Raw genomic sequence first — 23,033 nt, forward strand, 5'->3', positions numbered from 1 at the left:
CCAAGGAAGTGGTTTGGAAAAAGAAAATGGTTGGCCTCTAGAAACCCCTCAAAACTCCTCAGTGACTCCCCAGGTGGGGCCACACAGATAATAAGAGAAATACCACCCTAGAACACAAAGCCACCTGCAATCTCTCACTGGTTAAAGGTGAATGGGCGAGTCTTTTTCCTAATAATAATTATGGTATTTGTTAAGCACTGACTACGTGTCAAGCATTTTTCTAAGCACTGGGATAGATGCAACTTAATCTGGTCAGACACAGTCCCTGTCCCACATGGGGCTCACAGTCTAAGCATGAGGGAGAACAGGTATTAAATCCCCATTTTGTAGATAAAGAAACTGAAGCAAGAAATTAGGTGACTTGCAAGGTCACACGGCAGACAGGTGGCCAAGCTGGGATTAGAACCCAGGTCCTCTGACTCCCAGGGTGTGCTCTTTCCACTAGGCCATGCCACTTCTCAATAATGCTCTGTCTACAGTGGGCCTCTGACCTGTAGCGTGCTCTGAAACCAGTAGACACCTAGTCCAGTGTTATGCACACATGACAGACCAGTACAGCAAATGTTCAATAAATACTCATGATGACGACTGGCATTCAAGCACTGGTTTTCACTAAGTACATACTATGTGCAGGGCACTGCATTAAGCACTTGAGATTAACACAATCGAATTGGCAGACACATTCCCTGTCCATACCAAAGGTCAGGTCCAGAGGTGACTTGTGGAATTCTAGGTAACAGAGTTCTTTATACGTTCTATATCATTCTGGAGTTACGAAAATGGAAAACCCTCAAAACATATATAGGTGAAATCTGCATTTTCAGGTATCTAAAAGAAGTCCAAGGCTTAAGTAAATGAAATGCGCCCAAATCAAATGTGAGCTCCAATTTTCATGAGGTTCAGGACACTAGATGTTGTAGGAAAATGTTATCCAGTTCACTCTAAATTGGGGAATTCATTCATTCATTCAATCACATTTATTGAGCACTTACTGTGTGCAGAACACTGTACTAAGCGCTTGGGAAGTACAAGTTGGCAACATATAGAGATGGTCCCTACCCAACAATGGGCTCACAGTCTAGAAAGCTACTGTTTGATTGTCCAGGGGATAAAAGTCCTGTTTGTTGACTATCCAGACATTGTAATTCTCTCCCTCTTCCCTGCCCCTACCCCTTTATGCACAGTTCATCGTTTGTTACACTTCCCCCATATGGAGGAAAGGAGAGGAAGGCAAGACGAAATTGCTAACCACCCTGGTAAAAGTTTTTACAGAAGAAGGTAATTCTATCTATTGACTAAAATGTGTTTCAGGAGCCGTCTTAGTTTTCAGTGATCTTGGCATCCTGAATCTACTTCAGTGAGGATTACTCTCCGCTGATCATGTTTTCTTTTTTTTAATGGTATTTGTTAAGTGCTCACTATGCATCAAACAGTGTTTTAAGCACTGGGGTAGATACAAGTTAATTAGGTCGGACACAGTCCCTGTCCCTCATGAGGCTACCAATCTAAGTAGGAGAGAGAATAGGTTATCCCCATCTTACAGTTGAGGAAACTGAAGCACAGAGAAGTGAAGTGACTTGCCCAAGGTCACCCAGCAGACAAGTGGTAGAGTCAGCATTAGAACCCAGGTCCTTCAGACTCCCAGGCTGCTGCTCTCTCCACTACTGCCACTTCTTGTAATCCCCAAGGTCAACTGGACCTTTGAATCGGGCACTGGAGGTTTGAGGTTGGCTGCTTGGCTGTCTCTCTTCTACCTGCTTTTCTCAACTGCTGCATTTCAAGTAGTTTTCCGTCTGAACGCTCTTGGAACTCCACTGGGTTTGCTCGCAAATTGTGGGAAAGAGGCCCTTAAAAGTTAAAGGTCTATTTTTACGGCAAACCTGGGAGTGAACTAACTCTGGTAGATGGCCCATGCTGATACATCATGATCCAGAAACAAGTGGCATTTTTTGAGTGGGAACTCTGAGGGGATTGTGAGGCAGAGAGATACATGCAAAAGCGGCACCAGGTGCTACAGAAAACATACACAACAGCAGCACCACAAAAGACCACCTTTGTATAGAGTGGTCAGAACTGTGAGTCACTCAATGGCCCTTTCTTTCACTCAAACCCATGAGTAAACTTGGGGAGCAGTGCAGCCTAATGGATAGCTCCCAGGCCTGAGAGTCAGGGGACATGGGCTGTATTGCCTCTTCTGCCAATTGCTTGCTGTATGACCATGGCTAAGTCACTTCACTTCTCTGTCCCTCAGTTTCCTCAGCGATAAAATGGGGATTAAATATCAGTTTTCCCTCCCTTCTACTTAGACTGTGAGCCCCAAGTGGGATAGAAACTATGTCCACACTGATAAACTTTGTATCCACCCCAGCGCTTGACACATAGTAAGCGCTTATATAAATATAACAATAATAATAAAAATGATAATAGTAATAATAATGATGATTTCACCATCAGTGATGTCTTCTTTGAACAAGGGCAGCTAGATATACTGAATATAAAGTACGATAAGAAGTGGGATTTCAAAGATCACTGTTCAGTTACACCACACTTGCCTTCCAAAATGTTTATCAGAGTATTCACTGAAATCAACAGCTTCATAAACAATGTCTATTTACTTGGAATTAAAATTATATGTCTTTCCCCTACCACAGAACATGAAAAAACTAAGCGAACTGTGGGAAAAGGCTGAATTTGAGAGCTGTGTAAAGGTGCATCTATTCGTCAGGGTTAATTAACCTGCGCTTCGGAACCCTCTTGTCATTAATTCAGGGATTTAGCTCAGCAGCACCGATATTTATGATGTTAATATGAGTGAATCACCTGGGCCTCTCCATCATTCTCAACCATTTCTCTTCTCTTGCTAAGTGGGAGGTTACATAGCTGGGGGCAGTTCGGCTAGAGAAAAACACCATTAGTCAAAAGATTACAGTTATAGGAAGTACCATTTTTTTTCCCAAAGAAATACTGGAATCCACTTCCAAATTTATCCACCGAACAGTAAAGCTTACACAATCAAAGCCCTTCAAACTTTACTCAAACTCCCACTGAGTGGGTGGATGTGAGTGTGAGTGTATGTGTGTGTATAAGCATGTGCCTGAAGTGATCAGAGATGAACAGCACTGCTTTTCAGTGAACCCACACTATCCTCTCCTGGTTCTGCTATCTCCACAGTCACTCCTCAATCTTCTTTGGAGCCTTCTTCTCCGCTTCCCACCCTATAACTGTGAGAGTCCCTCAAGGCTCAGGCCTGGGTCCCTTTCTACCCTCCATTTACACCCACTGCCCCAGGGAACCCATCTGCTCCCATGGCTTCAACGACTAACGCTAAATGGATGAGTCCCAAATCTACATCTCCAGCCCTGACCTCTCTCCTCTGGAGCCTTGCAGTCCCCGCTGCCTTCGGGACATCTCCTCTTGGATGTCCCGTTGACATCTCAAACACGTCCAAAACAGAACTCGTCACCTTCCCACCTAAACCGTGCCATCCCCCTGACGTTCCCATAACTGTCTCACGATCCCATACCCATGACGTTATTCATGACTCATCCCTCTCATTCATCCCACACCTTCACTCTGTTGTGAGATCCTGTCGATTCCACCTCACGTTTTTAAAATCTACCCTTTCCTCCCCATATAAACTGCTACCATGCTGATCTGAGCGCTCATCATATTCTGTCTTGACCACTGCATCAGCCTCCTCACTGATCTCCCTGCCTACTGTCTCTCAAGTCCATACCTCACATTACAGCAAACAATGCTTGGCCCACGTCACCCCGCTTCTCAAGAACCTCCAGAGATCGTCCATCCGCCTCCGCATCCCATGGAAACTCCTTAACATCGGCTTTAAAGCACCCGATCACCTTGCTCCCCTCTACCTCGCCTCATTGCTCTCTTACTACAACCCAATCCACACACTACACTCCTCTAAAGCCAACCTACCCGCTGTACCTCGATCTCATCTAACCCACCACTGACCCCCTGCCCACATCCCACCTCTGGGCTGGAACACCCTCTCCCTTCGTATGTGACAGTCCGCCATTCTTCCTACCTTCAAAACCCTCCTAAAAATCACATCTCCTCCAAGAAGGCTTCCGTGACTACGCCATCATTTCCCCTTCTGCCCTCCCCTCCATGTCAATTGTGCACTTGGCTGTGTATCCCTTAAGTACGCGGATGCTCACTCCAACCCCACAGCACTTTCATTCATTCAATCATATTTATTGAGCACTTACTGTGTGCAGAGCACAGTACTAAGCGCTTGGGAAGTACAAGTCGGCAACATATAGAGAAGGTCCCTACCCAACAATGGGCTCACAGTCTAGAAGGGGGAGACAGACAACACAACAAACCATATGGATAGGTGTCAAGTCATCAGAACAAATAGAAATAAAGCAAGATGCACATCATTAACAAAATAAATAGAATAGTGAATTTGTACAGGTAAAATAGAGTAATAAATCTGTACAAACATATATACAGGTGCTGTGGGGAGGGGAAGGAGGTAGGTCGGGGGGGATGGGGAGGAGGAGAGGAAAAAGGGGGCTCAGTCTGGGAAGGCCTCTATCCACTTATCCAATACTCCACTATTTCCCCTATCCATATATACTGTAATGTCCGTTTCCCCCTGTTGACTGCAAGCTTCTTGTGGGCTGGGATCACATCTACAAACTCGGGTGTATTGTACTTTCCCAACTGCTTAGTACAGTGCTATCCATACAGTAAGCACCCAATAAGCACCACTGATTGATTGATTGTGAGCAGGGAACAAAGTGTGGCTCGGTGGAAAGAGCCCGGGCTTGGGAGTCAGAAGTCGTAGGTTCTAATCCCGGCTTCCCCAATTTATCAGCTGTGTGACTTTGGGCCAGTCACTTCATTTCTCTGTGCCTCAGTTACTTCATCTGTAAAATGGGGATTAAGACTGTGAGCCCCACGTGGGACAACCTGACTCACCTTGGATCTACCCCAGTGCTTAGAACAGTGCTCGGCACATAATAAGCGCTTAACAAATACCATCATTATTTTTATCATTATTACTCTCCCAAGAGTTTAGTACAGTGCTCAGCACAAAGTAAGTGCTCAATAAATACTAACTGCTTGATGACCACAAAGGGTGGTAAAAAAAAAAAAGCTGCACTTTAAGTTCTCTAAGTGCTGTCAAGGATCAGTTTTACAACCACAGAAATATTCTGACTAAAGAGAGATGATTCCAACGGATATTGAGCAATGAATCGACACTCCCTCCCCAATTAGGGGGCAGAAGCCATGAGTAGATTCATTCATTCATTCAATCATATTTATTGAGCGCTTACTGTGTGCAGAGCACTGTACTAAGCGCTTGGGAAGTACAAGTTGGCAACATATAGAGACGGTCCATACCCAACAGTGGGCTCACAGTCTAGAAGGGGGAGTGGATGGGTTTCCAGGATGGCACTGAACATCATCTTCTGTCTCTCCCAAATGCACCGTGGATCCTCTCACTGATCAAAGACTCTGAGAGAGTTAAGTATAGCATCCAAAGACAAAAACCATGTCCTAATTTGGGGTGGATGGTGAACTTCAAACATCCTTAATGGCGGGCAATTTATCCCGTGCATCCACCAGCTCATTTCCTTTCAACCCTGGTGCGTGCCCTGATGTCTGACTGGAGAAGCCAGAGACACCAGGAAGCTGAGGCGGCAGGTTGGTGTAGTGGATAGAGCGTGGGCCTGTTTGCAGTGTGACCCTGGGCAAGTCACTTCACTTCTCTGGGCCTCAGTTCCCTCATCTGTAAAATGAGTATTGAGACTAAGAGCCCCACATGGGATAGGGACTGTGGCCAACTCAATCTGCTTCTATCTACCCCAGCATTTAGTACAGTGCCTGGCACATGGGTAGTCCTTAACAAATACCACCATTATTATAGTTATTATTAGTTGTCCCTCTCTCAGCCTCTGTGCCCTGCGATTCCAAGGTGGCAGGGAACAACAGTTGCTGTGTATGCCTGCAGGACCCAGTTAGTTGCTGGTTTACCAGTCAGTGTCTAGTTTTCTCCTGGAACAAATCCCTAGGATGAATGGGACGGACACACCGTGAACCAGAGAAGTGCAAATGCCCACCGTAATAGCAACCCACACGCATGGGGAAATAAAACCGTCTGCTTAGCGCCAAGCTTCATTCTGATTCTCCTTAGACTGCCAACCTCTCGCCCACATCTTGCCTTTCGCCTGGAATGCCCTCCTTCTTCATATCCAACAGACAATGCCTCGCCCCCCTTCAAAGCCTTACTGAAGGCACATCTCCTCCAAGAGAAGCAGCGTGGCTCAGTGGATACAGCACAGGCTTGGGAGTCAGAGGTCATGAGTTCAAATCCCAGATCCGCCACTTGTCAGCTGTGTGACCCTGGGCAAGCCACTTAACTTCTCTGTGCTTCAGTTACCTCATCTGTAAAAGAGGGATTAAGACTGTGAGCCCCACAGGGGGCAACCTGATTACCTGGTATCTCCCCTGTGCTTAGAACAGTGCTTTGCACATAGTAAGCACTTAACAAATACCATGATTATTATTATTATTATTAAGAGGCCTTCCCTGACTAAGCCCTCCTTTCCCCTTTTCCCACTCCCTTTTACAACGCCCTGACTTGGCCCCTTTATTCATATCCCGGCTCTGCCACTTGTCAGCTGTGTGACCTTGGGCAAGCCACTTAACTTCTCTGTGCCTCAGTTACCTCATCTGTAAAATGGGGAATAAGACTGTGAACCCCACAGGGGGCAACCTGATCACCTTGTATCCCCCCAGCACTTAGAACAGTGCTTCGCACACAGTAAGCTCTTAACAAATAACTAAGCCCTCCTTTCCCCTTTTCCCACTCTCTTTTGCAACGCCCTGACTTGCCCCCTTTATTCATCTCCCCTCCCAGTCCCACAGCACTTATGTCCATATCTGTAATTTATTTAATGTCTGTCTCCCCCACCCTCTAGACTGTAAGCTCGCTGTGGGCAGGGAATGTGTCTGTTTATTGTTGAATGGTACTCTTCCAAGTGCTCAGTACAGTGTTCTGCTCACAATAAGTGCTCAACTGACTGACTGAAGGTCTGAGGGACCCAGGGCACAGCTGCTGATGAAATACTGTATCTTTCTGTTAAACGATCCCTAACTGGCTTTGCCTAGTCACTTCACTAGGTTTCACCTGCAAAAACACCCAATGGGAGGAAAAGCTTTCTAAAGACTAGAGGCCGGTAAGACGGAGCTCAAACTTACAGGTATCATCCAGTTGGCCAGATCCCCACGCTTGGACACCTGCATAGCTCCCAGCATGGTTAGGTTAACGTGACCCCTGAGGAGGAAAGAAGAATCCGCAGTTAATGCCAAGGCTCAAAGCCAGATATGCCCACCTGGGGACTCCGGTCCCAGCCCCAAACAGTGAGGTCAGGGCTTCTCCCTGCACATATACTGCTCTTCTTTTACCATTTTTTTCAAATAGTGCTCCTGGCAGACAATCCTTCAGGAGCAAGCCAGGCAGAGGCTGTTCTCTAGACTGTAAGCTCGTTTGGGACCCGGACTGTGTCTGTTTACTGTTTTATTGTACTCTCCCAAGTGCCCAGTACAGTGCTTTGCACACAGTAAGCGCTCAATAAATATGACTGAATGAATGAATGAGGTACTAGAGGTGGAGGCAGAGGGAGTGTGGTCTCATGGGAAGCACATGGGACTGGGGGTGGGTCAGGATTCCTGGTTTTCGTCCCAGCTATCACTGGCCTGTTTTGTGACCACTGGAAGGTCACTTAACCTTTCTGAGCTTTGTGGTTTTCATCTGCAAAAAATGGAGATAATAATAACTGCCTCTCTACCTACTCTCTCCATCTCATGGGGATGTTCTGAGGAAAAATGAAATAAATGATGCTAGAGTACTGTGCAAATATTATGCAATTGTGAAGATTTTATATATATAATTATATATTCATTCAATTGTATTTACTGAGAGCTTACTGTGTGCACAGCACTGTACTAAGCGCTTGGGAAGTACAAGTTGGCAACATATAGAGATAGTCCCTACCCAACAACAGTATGTATGTATATATAATTTTCAGAATTCCTCTAAGACACTTAAGGGCATGGTTTCAACACAATTAAAATGTATATTTAACAATAATAATAATAATGTTGGTATTTGTTAAATGCTTACTATGTGCCAAGCACTGTTCTAAGCGCTGGGGCAGGTACAAGGTAATCAGGTTGTCCAACGTGGGGCCCACAGTCTACATGCCCATTTTACAGTTGAGGTAACTGAGGCCCAGAGAAGTTAAGTGACTTGCCCAAGGTCACACAGCTGACAAGTGGCGGAGCCGGGATTAGAACCCACGACCTCTGACTCCCAAGCCCGTGTTCTTTCCATTAAGTCACACTAACAACGTGTTTTAAATATGTAGTCAGTTATTTTTAAGACAACAATGTAGCCTAGTGGGAATAGCACATGCCTGAGAGTCAGAGGACCTGGATTCTAAACCTGGCTCCACCATGTGTCTGCTGTTTAACCTGGGACAAGTCACTTCACTTCTCTGGGCCTCAGTTTCCTTAACTGTAAAATAGGGATTCAAGACTTGTTCTCTCTCCGACTTAGACTGGGAACTCCAAGAGGAAAAGGGATTGGGTCCCACCTGCTTATCTTGTATCCATCCCATGCTTAGTAGTGCTTGGCACATTATAAGTGCTTAAAAAATACCACAACAGTCATTATTATTAGTAGTAGTAGTAATAGTAATATCTATGGAGGGGGTCTGTTCCTGATGAACCTCACTTTCACGACATATATTATAGACCTGACTCCCTGAACAGCGCTACGCTCATGCAAAAAACATTTCTTCCAATTCTGTATGACAGTGTATCCAGACAGACTTATAATTATGGCAAGAATGATCCCAAATCCTTAATGGTGTTCCACTCAGAACACACGCTAGAAACACACATGGTAGGAGAACTTTCCTTAGGCAATGTACACAAATGTTCTCGGAAGTGAACATTTCAATTTCCAGTATCCAAATCCAGCCACTTCAGAAGGTGTTAAATAAGCTCACGATCGTTTTCAGCTGTGAATTGTGAGCTGTGTGGTTGAGCATTACTGATGCACTTGGTGAGTGGCTCAGCTCCTTTTTCCTGCAAAAATGTGAGTGGTCCCAGATAGCATATACATACCCTCTAATCATGGCAAATGATTCATCACTGGAGAAAAAAGAGGCTCCTGGAAGAACCGTGACAGTTTCTTTGCCTGTGGAAAAAAAAAATGGCCGTTAGATTCTCCACAAAGAACCTGGTTTTCATCCTCCAGAGGGTGGAGGTGGCAATGTTGGGCTGTATTTTTTGGAAAAGATGAAAACAATCAAAGATATTTACTGTGATCTATTGTGTGCAGAGCACTATACAAAGCATTTGGGAGAGTACTATACAATAGAGTGGGTAGACAAGTTACCTTCCCTGAAGGGGCTTATAGTCTAGAGGGGAAGACAGACGTTAAAATAAATTGCAAATACGTACATAAGTGCTGTGGGGATGACGATGGAGTGACTGTCAAGTGCTTAAAGGATACGGATTTAAGTGCAAAGATGACACAGAAGAGAGAGGAAGTATGTGAAATGAGGGTTTAGTTGGGAAATCTCGTCTTGGAGCAGATAAGATTTTAATGAGGCTTTGAAAATGAGCAATATGACAGTCTGTCCAATATGAAGGGAGAAGGGATTTTGGGCCCCAAGAGGGAGGATGTGGCCACGGAAGGGGTCAGTGGTGGGATAGATGAGACTAAGGTAGAATGAGTAAGTTGGGATGTAGCAGGAAATCAGCAGGATAAAGTAAGAGGGGACGTGCTGAGTGCTTTAAAGTCAAAGGTGAAGGGTTTCTGATTGATGTGAACATGGATGTGCAACCACTGAAAGTTCCTGAGGAATGGGGTGGCAGGAGGGAAACATGGAATGAATAGCTTTTTTTTTTTCTAGAGAAAAAAATGATCTGAGCAGCAGAATGAAGTAGTGATTAGAGTGGGAAGAGACAGGAGGCAGGAAGGTCAAAAGGGGATAGGATAAATGCTTGGATTGACACAAGTAGTTTGGGTGGAGAAGAAAGGGAGGATTTTAGGGACATTGTGGAGGTAGAACCAACAGATTTGTTGGTTGTTGCTGAATTGTACTTTCCAAGCACTTAATACAGTGCGCTCTGCACACAATAAGAGCTCAATAAATACGACTGAATGAATGAACAGGATCTGGTGAGAGACTGAATACGGCGGTTGAATGAAAGTCGAGAACAATGGCACTGTTATGACTCCGTGAGATAGGAAGGATAGTGGTATTGTCTACAGTGATGGATAAGTTAGAAGGAGGACAAGGTTTACAAGTGCACAGGCACAAGATATTCCCAAAATGCTGGGACTGTTGAGAGCAAAAATACAGAACAATAACTAGAAGAATAAATGATTGTACGTTGAGAATATGGAAAACCACTCAGGAACAGTTGTTGGATGGATGCACCCTGTGAATCAATCAGTGGTATTTATTGAGTGCTTCCTTTGTGCTGACCATCGTATTAAGTGCTTGGGAGAATACAAAACAACAGAGTTGGCAGACACATTCCCTGCCCACAGCAAGCTTACAGTGGTGACTTATAGTACCTCACTGTGGGCAAGGAATGTGCCTGTTTATTGTTATACTGCATTCTTCCAAGTGCTCTGCACACATTAAGCCCTCAATAAATATGATTAACTGACTGGTGGAGCTAATGTGGGGAAACCCTCACAGAGAAGGTGGGATTTCAGGAGGTTCTGAAGATGAGGACAGCTGGCAGACTTCGAGGAGTAATGGGTTCTAACCAGTGGGGAGGACACGAGAAAGGGGCTGGAATCAGAGGGGGTGGCAGGCATGGTGAGGTAATCTTGGGAGGAACAGAGTACAAGCTGGGGTGTAATGGGAGAAGAGAGCAGATGGGAAGCAGTGTGGCCTAGTGGAAAGAGCAAGGGCCTGGGAGCAAGAGGAACTGGGTTACCTAATCCAAGCCCCGCCACTTGCCCGCTATGTGACTGTGCGCAAGTCACGTCTCTTCTCTACCTCAGTTCCCTCATCTGTTAAATGGGGGTTCAATACCTGTTCTCCCTTTCCTCTGGTCTGTGAGTCCCATGCAGGGACTATGTCTGACCTGATTATCTTGTATCTACCTACCCCAGTTCTTGGTAGAGTGTTGGTATATAGTAAGCGCTTAAAAAATATCATAATTGACTGGGGGGTTTTAAAGCCACTTTTGTATCTCTAAAGGAGTATCTATTTCCAGTGGAAGTATAACTGCCGAATGAAAGCTATACTCCAGAAACTCAGGGACTTCCTTCTTTATTAGTGGTGATCATAAGAAGGCTGGAAAACCCTCACGTATAACACATGTCTAGGACTGCTTGCGGCTGTTTACTTGGCGGGGTTTTTAACGTCTTAGCCACGGAAAAAGGAAATGGCTCCATATTTCTCATTGCTATTCCTGGGAACACACTAGACTCTGGGAGCAACATATTGGGGAATGGACTTGGTTATAAGCTGGTAAAATTCCAGTGGACTCATGGGAGTGCTTCAGAAGCAGAGTTCTAAGAACGACAGGGGAAGAATGCAATTTGTCTTATGTGACCCCTTTCGCCGACGAACTAAGTGCTTTGCAGCAGCTTCATTTATTCCTCCTCCCGCCAGCCCTGTGAGCAGATGAGAAAAGGGGAAAAGGTAAACTTACAGAAGTGAAAGAAGACTCACTCCTGCTTCACCCCTGCCCGATCCGAAGAAGCATGGCCTACTGGAAAGGGCCTGGGCCTCAGAGTCAGAGGACCTGGGTTCTAATTCTGGCTCCCGCCACTTGTCTGCTGTGTGACCATGGGCAAGTCCCTTCACTTCTCTGTGCCTCAGTTCCCTCATCTGCGAAATGGAGACTCAATATCTTTTCTACCGCCTATGAAGACTGTGAGCCGAGCATGGGGCCTGATAGTAATAATACTGATAATGATGGCATTTGTTAAGTGCTTACTATGCGCAAAGCACTAGTCTAAGCGCTGGGGAGGATATACGGTGATCAGGTTGTCCCATGTGGAGCTCACAGTCTTAATCCCCATTTTACAGATGAGGTAACTGAGGCACAGAGAAGTTAAGTGACTTGCCCAAAGTCACACAGCTGACAATTCATCATCATCATCAATCGTATTTGAGCGCTTACAGTGCAGAGCACTGTACTAAGCGCTTGGGAAGTATAAATTGGCAACATATAGAGACAGTCCCTACCCAACAGTGGGCTCACAGTCTAAAAGGGGGAGACAGAGAACAAAACCAAACATACTAACAAAATAAAATAAATAGGATAGAAATGTACAAGTAAAATAAATAAATAAATAAATAAATAGAGTAATAAATATGTACAACCATATATACATATATACAGGTGCTGTGGGGAAGGGAAGGAGGTAAGATGGGGGGGTTGGAGAGGGGGATGGGGGGGGGAGGAAGGAAGGGGCTCAGTCTGGGAAGGCCTCCTGGAGGAGGTGAGCTCTCAGCAGGGCCTTGACAATTGACAGAGCCAGGATTCGAACCCATGACCTCTGACTCCCAAGCCCATGCTCTTTCCACTGAGCCACGCTGCTTCTACACCAGTGCTTAGTACATTAATTCATTCATTCAATCGTATTTATTGAGTGCTTACTGTGTGCAGTGCTTGACACATTTCACAAATACTGCAATAACTGTTACTATTATCTTGCTCTCCATCAAAATTATCACTGGTCTAATAACACTGCAAAAGCCCCCAAATTCTCTAATGTAGCACACAGAGTAGACTGTGAGCTCCTTGTGGGCAGGGTACATATCTGCCAACTCTGTTTAACTGTACTCCCCCAAATGCTCAGTACAATGCTCTGCACATAGTAAGCGCTCTGCCAATTGTCAGCTGTGTGACTTTGGGCAAGTCACAACTTCTCTGTGCCTCAGTTACCTCACACAGTAGCACTCAAATACCACTGATGATGAAGCAGCAAGGCGTAGTGAATACAGCACACGCCTGGGAGTCAGAAGGACAAGGGTTTTAATCCTGACTCTGCTGCTCGTCTGCTGTGTGACCTTGGGCAAGTCACTTAACTTCTCTCTGCTTAATTTTCTTCATCTGTAAAATAGGGATTAAGACTGTGAGCCCCATGTGGGACAGGTATGTGTCCAAACTGATTGGCTTGTATCTACCCCACCGCTTAGGACAGTGCTTGACACATAGTATACATTTATTCATTCATTAGAGAAGCAGCGTGGCTCAGTGGAAAGAGCATGGGCTTGGGAGTCAGAGGTCATGGGTTCGAATCCCTTGGGCAAGCCACTTAACTTCTCTGTGCCTCAGTTGCCTCATCTGTAAAATGGAGATTAAGACTGTGAGCCCCAGGTGGGACAACCTGATCAACTTGTATCCCCCCCCAGTGCTTAGAACAGTGCTTTGCACAAGTAAGCGCTTAACAAATACCATAATTATTATTATTATTCATTCAATCATCATTACTGAGCACTTAAATGTGTGCAGAGCACTAAGTGCTTGGGAAAATGCAGTACAACAATACACACACATATTCCCTGCTCACATCGAGCTTACTGTCTAGAGGAAGAACTTACTATTGTCGTCATTTTTATTACTATTATTATTATACAGAACGTTTCAGGAATTAAAATTCCTTCACCTGATCACTTTCCCCCAAATTCCACAGAGGTGCAGGGTGATTGGAGCTTTTTGAAGTACAAATATCCCATATTCCCTTCTTCCCTCCCACCCCCAAACCAAGAGTGGTCTAATTCTCATGGTAATTATATTTGCATTTCCCACGATTTGGAAGGTACATGGAGGTACAGCTGGTGATTTCACTGCTATAGAGTCAATTTTTAAAGGTACCATGATCAGTGGCCAGCCAGATTTTCCTGCTCAGCAAACATCCGTCACCTTAAAACACCTCCGCAATTATGGGTATTGAGGCTTTTCTTAATTAGGGGCTCCATTCTGGAAAGTGGAATTATTCATTTGCCAAAGGACTGGCTAATATAATAAACTAATTAAGCCGGCCAAATAGTTTCCACGGGTCAGTGAAGCAGTTACTGGTGGGCATGGTGAAATTAAATTACACCTCGGCTGATTGTCAGCCCTTTGTCTCGGAGCTACTGAAAGTTGAGATGCAATAGGTAACCCTTCTTGGAGAATCAAATGAACTCTTTAAAAAAATCTAAGTCTAAAATGGACACTGTTAGTGACTGGCCATTACCGGGAAGCTTTGCTGGATTCCAGACACCTCTTTTCCTTGGAAGCGTTAAGAGGAGGCTTTGTCTTCTGGGCCAGTGAGAGGCTATGTCCAAAGCCCGGATCAGCCTCCTCCCACCTGCCACCAGATTTTGCAGGAGGGACACCTGGAATGAGGTTGACAGTGAAGGGATGGTTCTCATCCTGTTCCAACAAGTCTGAAACAGTGAGAAACCTAAGGACTGCCCTGGTCCAAAGTGGTTGTAGCTGCTTATAAGCCCGTCCTTTAGACTGTAAGTTCGTTGTGGGCAGGGAATGTGTCTGGTTACTGTTGTATTGTACTCTCCCATGCGCTTAGTACACGGTAAGGCACGGTAAGTGCTCAATAATACAATTGACTATGTTCTTTATGGAAAAAGCAGCATGGCCTAGCGGGGAGAGCAGAGGCGTGGGGGTCACAGGACTTGGGTTCTAATCCCGGCTCTACCACGTGAGTGCTGTGTAACCTTGGGAAAGTTACTTCGCTGCTTTGTGCCTCAGTGTCCTTATCTCTAAAACAGAGAATCAATGCTTGTTCTCCATCCTCCTTAGACTGTGAGTCCCACGTGGGACAGCACTGTCTGAATTGATCATCTGGCTACTGCCCCAGAGCTTAGTACGGGGGCTTGGTACATAGTAAGCACTAAATAAATACCACAGTTTTGGTCATTAATTCATGGTTGTTCTCAGTGTCTGACTTCCCTCACTTGGTGAAAACTTTGTGGGATGGGGGTTGTGTCTGAATTGTTTATAGTGTACTGACTTCGGTGCTTAGCACAATTCTCAGCACAACTTAAGCGGGTAATAAACACGATCAATAATAGAATGAAAAAAAGAGTTCAGCACAAATATTTCCTCCATGGGTCTAGTAATCCTTTTGGCTGATGGGGTAATTGGGTTGAAGGCAGTGGGGTGGGTGTTTGGAATCGGATGATGGAGAATCTGAATAGCTGAAGTCATCAGCTTTAATATTAGCACAATTCCTCCACTCTTCTCCTTAGCCACCCCTCCCGCTTATCACAATTCTGCTTGATCTCACCTGCCTTTGACGCTGTGGATCAGCCCCTTCCCCTTGAAGCATCACCCAACCATGGCTTCCCTGACTCTGCCCTCTCATCTCTCTTACTGCTCATTCATGGTCTCTTTCTCTGGTTCCTCCTCTCCTTCCCACCCCTAACTGTGGGAGTCCCTCAAGGTTCAGTTCTGGACCCCCTTCTATTCTCCATCTACACCTATTCCCTTGGAAAACTCTTTCGCTCCCATGGCTTCCACTAGCATCTCCATGGATGATTCCCACATTTACCTCCCGAGCCCTGACCTCTCTCCCTATCTGCAGTCTCACATTTCCTCCGGCCTTCAGGACATCTCCACCTAGATGTCCTGCTGATACTGCAAACTAAACATGTCCAAAACAGAACTCCTCATCTTCCCCTACCAAGTCCTGACCTTCCTTTGACTTTATCATCGCTGTAGACAACACTACCATCCTCCGTCTCAAAAGCCCATCACCTTGGCATTATTGACTCATCTCTCTCATTCAACCCACATATTCAATCTGTCACCATATCCTGTCAGTTCAACCTTCAGAGCATTGCTATCATCCCTCTCCTTCCCATCCAAACTGCTATCACGCTGATCCAAGCACTTATCCTATCCTGCCTTGACTACTATCACCCTCCTCACTGACCACCCAGCCTCCTGCCTCTCCTCACTCCTAGTCCATACGTTACTCTGCTGCTCAGACCATTTTTCTACAAAACCATTCAGTCCATAGTTCCTCACTCCCCAAGAACCTCACTGATTGCCCATCTACCTCGGCACAAAACAGAAACTCTTTAACATCAGCCTTAAAGCACTCAATCAGCTATCTTACTTCGCTGATCTCCTCTTATACTCCAGTCCCTCCTCTAATGCCAACTTATTCACTTTACCTCAATCTCATCTCTCTCCCTGCCGACTCTTTGCCCACATCCTCCCTCTTACCTGGAACTCCCTCTCCCTCCATATACCACAGACCACCACTATCCACACTTTCAAAGCCTTATAAAAATCACATCTCCTCCAAGAGGTCTTCCTGACAAAGCCCTCATTTCCCCTACTCCATCTCCCTTCTTTATCACCTCCGCATTTGGATCTGTGCCCTTTGAGCATCTGATATTCACTGCACCCTAAGCCCCACAACACTTAAGCACATATCCATTATTTATTTATGTTAAAGTCTGTCAACTTTTTTTAATGCCATTTATTAAGCGCTTACTATGTGCAAAGCACTGTTCTAAGCGCTGGGGAGGTTACAAGGTGATCAGGTTATCCCACGGAGGGCTCACAGTCTTAATCCCATTTTACAGATGAAGTAACTGAGGCCCAGAGAAGTTAAGTGACTTGCCCAAAGTCACACAGCTGACAGTTGCCAGAGCCGGGATTTGAACCCGTGACCTCTGACTCCAAAGCCCGTGCTCTTTCCAGTGAGCCACAATGCTTCCCCTGCTTACACTTCTACAATGTAAGCTCCTTGCGGGCAGGGAATGTGTCTGCCAACTCTGTTCGTTCATTCATTTATTCAATCGTATTTATTGAGTGATTACTGTGTGCAGAGCACTGTACTAAGTGCTTCGGAAGTACAAGTTGGCAACATACAGAGACGGTCCCTACCCAACAACGGGCTCACAGTCTAGAAGGGGGAGACAGACAACAAAACAAAAGGTGCAGACAGGTGTCAAAGTAGTCAGAACAAATAGAATTAAAGCTATATGCATTAATAAAATAAATGGAATAGTAAATATGTACAAGTAAAATAGAGTAATAAATCTGTACAAATATATATACAAGTGCTGTGGGGAGGGGAAGGAGGTAGGGCGGGAGGGATGGGGAGGAGGAGAGGAAAAAGGTGGCTCATTCTGGGAAGGCCTCTTGGAGGAGGTGAGCTCTTAGCAGGGTTTTAAAGGGAGGAAAAGAGTTAGATAGGCGGATGTGTGGAGGGAGGGCATTCCAGGCCAGGGGAAGGACGTTGGCCGGTGGTCGACGGCGGGACAGGTGAGAACGAGGTACAGTGAGGAGGTTAGCGGCAGAGGAGCAGAGGGTGTAGGCTGGGCCAGAGAAGGAGAGAAGCGAGGTGAGGTAGGAAGGGGCCAGGGGATGAAGAGCCTTGAAGCCGAGAGTGAGGAGTTTTTGCTTGATTCGTAGGGTGACTGGAGATTTTTGAGGAGGGGAGTAACATGCACAGAGCGTTTCTGCACAAAGATGATCCGGGCAGCAGAATGAAGTATAGACTGAAGCGGGGAGAGACAGGAGGATGGGAGTTCAGAGAGGAGGCTGATGCAGTAATACAGTCGGGAAAGAATGAGAGATTGAACCAGCAAGGTAGCGGTTTGGATGGAGAGGAATGGGCGGATCTTGGCAATGTTGCGGAGGTGAGACCGGCAGGTTTTGGTGATGGATTGGATGTGTGGGGTGAACGAGAGAGCGGAGTAGAGGATGACACCAAGGTTGCGGGCTTGTGAGACGGGAAGGATGGTAGTGCCAGCTACAGTGACGGGAAAGTCAGGGAGAAGGCGGGGTTTGGGAGGGAAGATAAGGAGTTCAGTTTGGGATATACTGAGTCTTCGATAGTGGGCAGACATCCAGATGGAGATGTCCTGAAGGCAGGAGGAGACACGAGCCTGAAGGGAGGGAGAGAGAGCAGGGACAGAGATGTAGATTTGGGTGTCATCAGTGTAGAGATGATAGTTAAAGGCATGGGAGTGAATGAGTTCACCAAGGGTTCACCAAGTATGCCAACTTACTCACTTTACCTCAATCTCGTCTCTCTCCCTGCCAACTCTTTGCCCACATCCTCCCTCTTGCCTGGAATTCCCTCTTCCTCCACATACCACAGACCACCACTATCCACACTTTCAAAGCCTTAAAAAAATCACATCTCCTCCAAGAGGTCTTCCTGATAAAGCCCTCATTTCCCCTACTCAGTCGCCCTTCTTTATCACCTCTGCATTTGGATTTGTACCCTTTAAGCACCTGATATTCACTCCACCCTCAGCCCTACAACACTTAAGCCCATATCCATTATTTATTTATGTTAATGTCTGTCAACTTCTACAATGTAAGCTCCTTGGGGGCAGGGAATATGTCTACTAACTCGTTGTAGTCTCCCAAGCACTTTGGCACAATGCTCTGCACACAGTCAGGGTTCAATAAATATGGCTGATTGATTTTCCTCTCTTCTCTCAAATGAATGTAATTTGCCTTTAGAGGTACAACTTGTTCCAAAACCTAAAACTTCTGCATTCTGAGAAACTAAGGAAACAAGACATCGAAGTACTTAATGATCTAGTGTCAGGGCCACATATTCCTGGAATTTCACTGCACACATCTGAACCTAAGTCACAGGGGCACATATTAGGTGCTGAAAGCAAAAGGATGAATCATCTTATTCAGATAATACCACGTTGTCACTTTACCTGCATTGATTAAGTCTGCGTCGACTTCATTTTCTAATGGATAAGGACCCTAAGGAAGAAAAAAATGACTTCATTAGATTGGAGAAAAACCTTGCGAAAATGTGCATCCCGAGGAGGTACTTAAAAGCTCCTTTAAAAGAAAACAGAAAACTTTAACCTCAAGCTCTGACTGAGCTATTTAAAATAGGTTCTAAAAAGTTTCCACTCTTCTCCTTCCTTTCATTCATCTATATTTTCCTTTTATCCTGGGATGTTAATAATTCACACAACGTAATCCTTATAATTATCTACATATCAAACCCGAAAGAGCATTTGACACAATATAATAAAAACCATGTATTTTCTTAATTAGTTATGAGCCTTCAGGTGAAATATTGAAGAACACAGAAATGTGAAAGTGCCAAGGAAGTTTTAGATCAATACGTGCCCTTAGCTTCTCAAACTTTTTCATGCAACACTCCAATTATTTAGACTGTAAGAACCTCTGCTAGATTTTTATCATTCGATATTATGGCAATTCTCAATTATCTGAACTCCTGGAAGAAGAAAAGGCAAATAAAACACAGGAATGGCGGGGGTGCTCGGACCCCTCCTCTGCCATGGGAAAAGATGGCTTTAATTGGATATAGTGGGATAGCACGGTTGGGGAAGGACAGGCAACAGGATGGGGGACTAATGGAAATTAGAGCGAGCTATTCTAGAAAACTATGGGTGCCAAGCATCGAACAAGGTCAGAGGAAATACAACCCACCAACTCTGTTATATTGTACTCCTCTGAGCACTTAGTACAGTACGTGGCACAGAGTAAGTGCTCAAAAAACACGACCAATAATAATTAGTGCTTGCTCTGTATGAAGCACTGGGATAGACATATGGTAATTCAGCAGAGAAGCAGCGTGGCTCAGCGGAAAGAGCACGGGCTTTGGAGTCAGAGGTCACGGGTTCAAATCCTAACTCCACCAATTGTCAGCTGTGTGGCTTTGGGCAAGTCACTTAACTTCTCTGTGCCTCAATTACCTCATCTGGAAAATGGGGATTAAGATTGTGAGCCCCACATGGGACAACCTGATCACCTTATATACCCCCAGTGCTTAGAACAGTGCTTTGCACATAGTAAGAGCTTAACAAATACCATTATTATTATATTATTATTCATTCATTCAATCGTATTTACTGAGTGCTTACTGTGTGCAGAGCACTGTACTAAGCGTTTGGAAAGTACAATTCAGCAACAGATAGAGACAATCCCTACCCAACAACAGGCTCACAGTCTAGAAATGGTATGGTAATGGTACGGTAATCAGGCTGGACACAGTCCCTGCCCCTCGTGGGACTCATAGTCTTAATCCCCATTTTCCAGATGAGGTTACTGAGACACAGAGAAGTGAAATGACCTGCCCAACACATAGCAGACAAATGGCAGAGCCCAAATTAGATCCCAGGTCCTGACTCCCAGACTGGTCTTTCCACTAGACCATACTGAGTCATAACAAAGAGGTAGTAGGGCCTACAGGAAAGAGCACAGGGCTCAGAGACCAAATTTTAATCTTGGCTCTGCCACTTCCCTGCTATGTGACCTGCTATGCAACTCACAACTTCTTGGTACCTCAGTTTCCGCATCTGCAAAATGGGGATAAATGCCTGTTCTTCCTCCCCCACTAAGCACATGGTACAATGCTCTGCACACAGTAAACAATCAATATCATTGATTGATGGATTGACTGATTAGACTGTGAGCCCCATGTGAAGCAGCGACTCTGTTCATCCTGATGATCTTGTATTTCCCCCAGTGTTTAGCCTAGTGCCTAGCACTTGGTAAGCATTTAACAGATATCACAATGATTATAATTCATTTTCAATTATGATGAAGAAGGACTACTTCTGAACACCTAAAGCTCACGGTATCAAACCCCACATTAAAAATGGGCATTCCTCAGTGAGGTTTGTGGGACGGCAGACCTGAAGGGGAAAATGAACGGATTCTATTTGATGGCCAATAACCTTCCCTCAGTCTTACCAGGCCTAGGACTCCATTTTCGCTCTGCAGGTGTACTGTCATGTTGGGGCTGATGAAGTTGCTGGCCAGCAGTGGAATTCCTATGCCCAAATTGGCTGAAACAGAACTGTCACGGTCCATCTCGGAATAGAAGTGGGATAGATCAGGCCGCCCCCAAAATCTTCCAAAGATGCAACTGAGAACGGTAATCTCCCCTATAGGGCCAGCTCTAGGCCCAGAGCCACAAAGGAATTTTTCCCCCAATGATCCCATTAGACTATATTCTGATCTCCCATTCTGCTGTCTCTCCCTGCTTCAGTCTATACTTCACTCTGCTGCCCAGACTATCTTTCTACAGAAGCGCTCTGGGCATGTCACTCCCCTCCTCAAAAATCTCCGGTGGTTGCCTATCAACCTTCGAATCAATCAAAAACTCCTCACTCTCGGCTTCAAAGCTCTCCATCACCTCACCCACTCCTACCTCACCTCCCTTCTCTAGCCCAGCCCACACCCTCCGCTCCTCTGCCACCGCTAACCTCCTCACTGGGCCTTGTTCTCGCCTGTCCCACCGTCGAACCCGGCCCATGTCCTACCTCTGGCCTGGAATGCCCTCCCTCCACACAACCGCCAAACTAGCTCTCTTCCTCCCTTCAAAGCCCTGAGAGCTCACCTCCTCCAGGAGGCCTTCCCAGACTCAGCCCCCCCAACTTTTCCTTTCCTTCTCGCTTCCCCATCGCCCCCCGCCCCGCCCTACCCTTTTCCCCTCCCCACAGTACTTGTGTATATTTGTACATATTTATTACTCTATTGTATTAATGATGTGTATATAGCTATAGTTCTATTTATTCTGATGGTACTGACACCTGTCTACTTGTTTTGCTTTGTTATCTGTTTCTTTCCATTCTAGACTATGAGCCTGTTGTTGGGTAGGGAACATCTCTATATGTTGCCGATTTGTACTTCCCAAGCACTTAATCCAGTGCTCTGCACACAGTAAGCGCTCAATAAATATGACTGAATGAATGAATGAATGAATGACTATGACCCAGGACAGGGACTGTTTTACTTCGATTCAGAATTCCACCAGATGCCCAAAGGAGCACAACATAAACTCTAAAGTCTACTTGTCAATGAATTGCAAAGGTCACCCTTTCCAAACAACCAAATCGATCCATCTGCAAACTCAAGTGCCAAAATACACTAATAAAGCTAGGATAAGGTCAATTATGGCTAGGTTTAAGGGCGCGGTTAGAAATGAAGTTAGGCTATCGAGTGGTTCCTAGGACTGTTTTTTGATGATTTGATTATTTTTTATGGCACTTGTTAAGCACTTACTATGTGTCAGGCACCGATGTAAGCACTAGGGTAGATACAAGGTAATCAGATCCCACATGGAGCTCACAGTTTTAATCCCCAGTTTCCAGATGAGGTAACTGAAGCACAGAGAAGTGAAGTGACTTGCCCAAGGTGACACAGCAGACAAGCGGTGGAGCCAGGATGAGAACCCAGGTCCTGGGCGATAGCCACTAGGTCAAGCTGCTTCTCCGACTGTCAACACCTGTACACATAATAAGCACTTAAATACCATCAAAGATAGGGCGGGGGATGGATTAATTTTTTTTTACAGATGCCTGGCTGCTCTGTACAGAAAAAAAAAAATCAGCCTTAAAACAGTTGATCCAGTGTCTATCTTAATTATGGACCAGGCAGGGATGATACAGAACAGTCCTACCTGAGCAGAGAGGATGAACTAGGTCACTTCCTGAGAACTCTCTGAGTTGGAAACATTAGTCTCCCAGACACTTTTCCCTTTCAAGCTCTTGCCTCACCATCACCTCTTCCAGTCTGTAGGAATTTTGCTTTGGCCCCTCACCATACCTTCCAACCTCCTTCCAGTCGGGTACTGCGATTGATTCCACTCTTTTCAAACAACTCGAAAGAGTCACCTTCCCCACTGAGTTATAAGCCTTGCTCTACTTCGACTCTTTTTCATTTTACTCTGTAATCTGTCCCAGTCTTTGCCTCTTTCCAGCGAGCCAGCTGGACCTACACAGCATAGGTCATGGTACTGAAGCACCACAAAAGCCTGGCACTGAAAGCGCAGATAGAAAGTTCTCACCTCCTTGCCTGATCCAGACTCAACAGTCCCCTCACTGCCCTTTTCAGTGAAAGGGTGGACATGGAAAGGGTCAAAGGTCAGGAGTTGGCTGAGTGGAAGAAGTTACTTCACTTCTCTGGGCCTCAGTAACCACATCTGGAAAATGAGGATTAAGACAGTGAGCCCTTTGCGGGACAGGGACTGT

General features: G+C 45.5%; 1 protein-coding gene across 1 annotated transcript in view; it reads right to left on the reverse strand.

Annotated features, from left to right (window-relative positions):
* The window catches only part of OXCT1 (3-oxoacid CoA-transferase 1), a 132,035-nt gene that overhangs the window by 34,451 nt on the left and 74,551 nt on the right, over nucleotides 1-23,033 (reverse strand). The window contains exons 10-13 of the mRNA XM_038744201.1: nucleotides 20,752-20,846; nucleotides 18,735-18,783; nucleotides 9,169-9,241; nucleotides 7,237-7,312 (exon numbers count right to left, since the gene is read on the reverse strand). Coding sequence (XP_038600129.1) covers nucleotides 7,237-7,312; nucleotides 9,169-9,241; nucleotides 18,735-18,783; nucleotides 20,752-20,846 — 293 coding nt within the window. The remainder of the gene's footprint in view (nucleotides 1-7,236; nucleotides 7,313-9,168; nucleotides 9,242-18,734; nucleotides 18,784-20,751; nucleotides 20,847-23,033) is intronic.

The sequence above is a fragment of the Tachyglossus aculeatus genome, chromosome 3 (genome assembly GCF_015852505.1).
Source record: "Tachyglossus aculeatus isolate mTacAcu1 chromosome 3, mTacAcu1.pri, whole genome shotgun sequence".
Classification (NCBI taxonomy): Eukaryota; Metazoa; Chordata; class Mammalia; order Monotremata; family Tachyglossidae; genus Tachyglossus; species Tachyglossus aculeatus.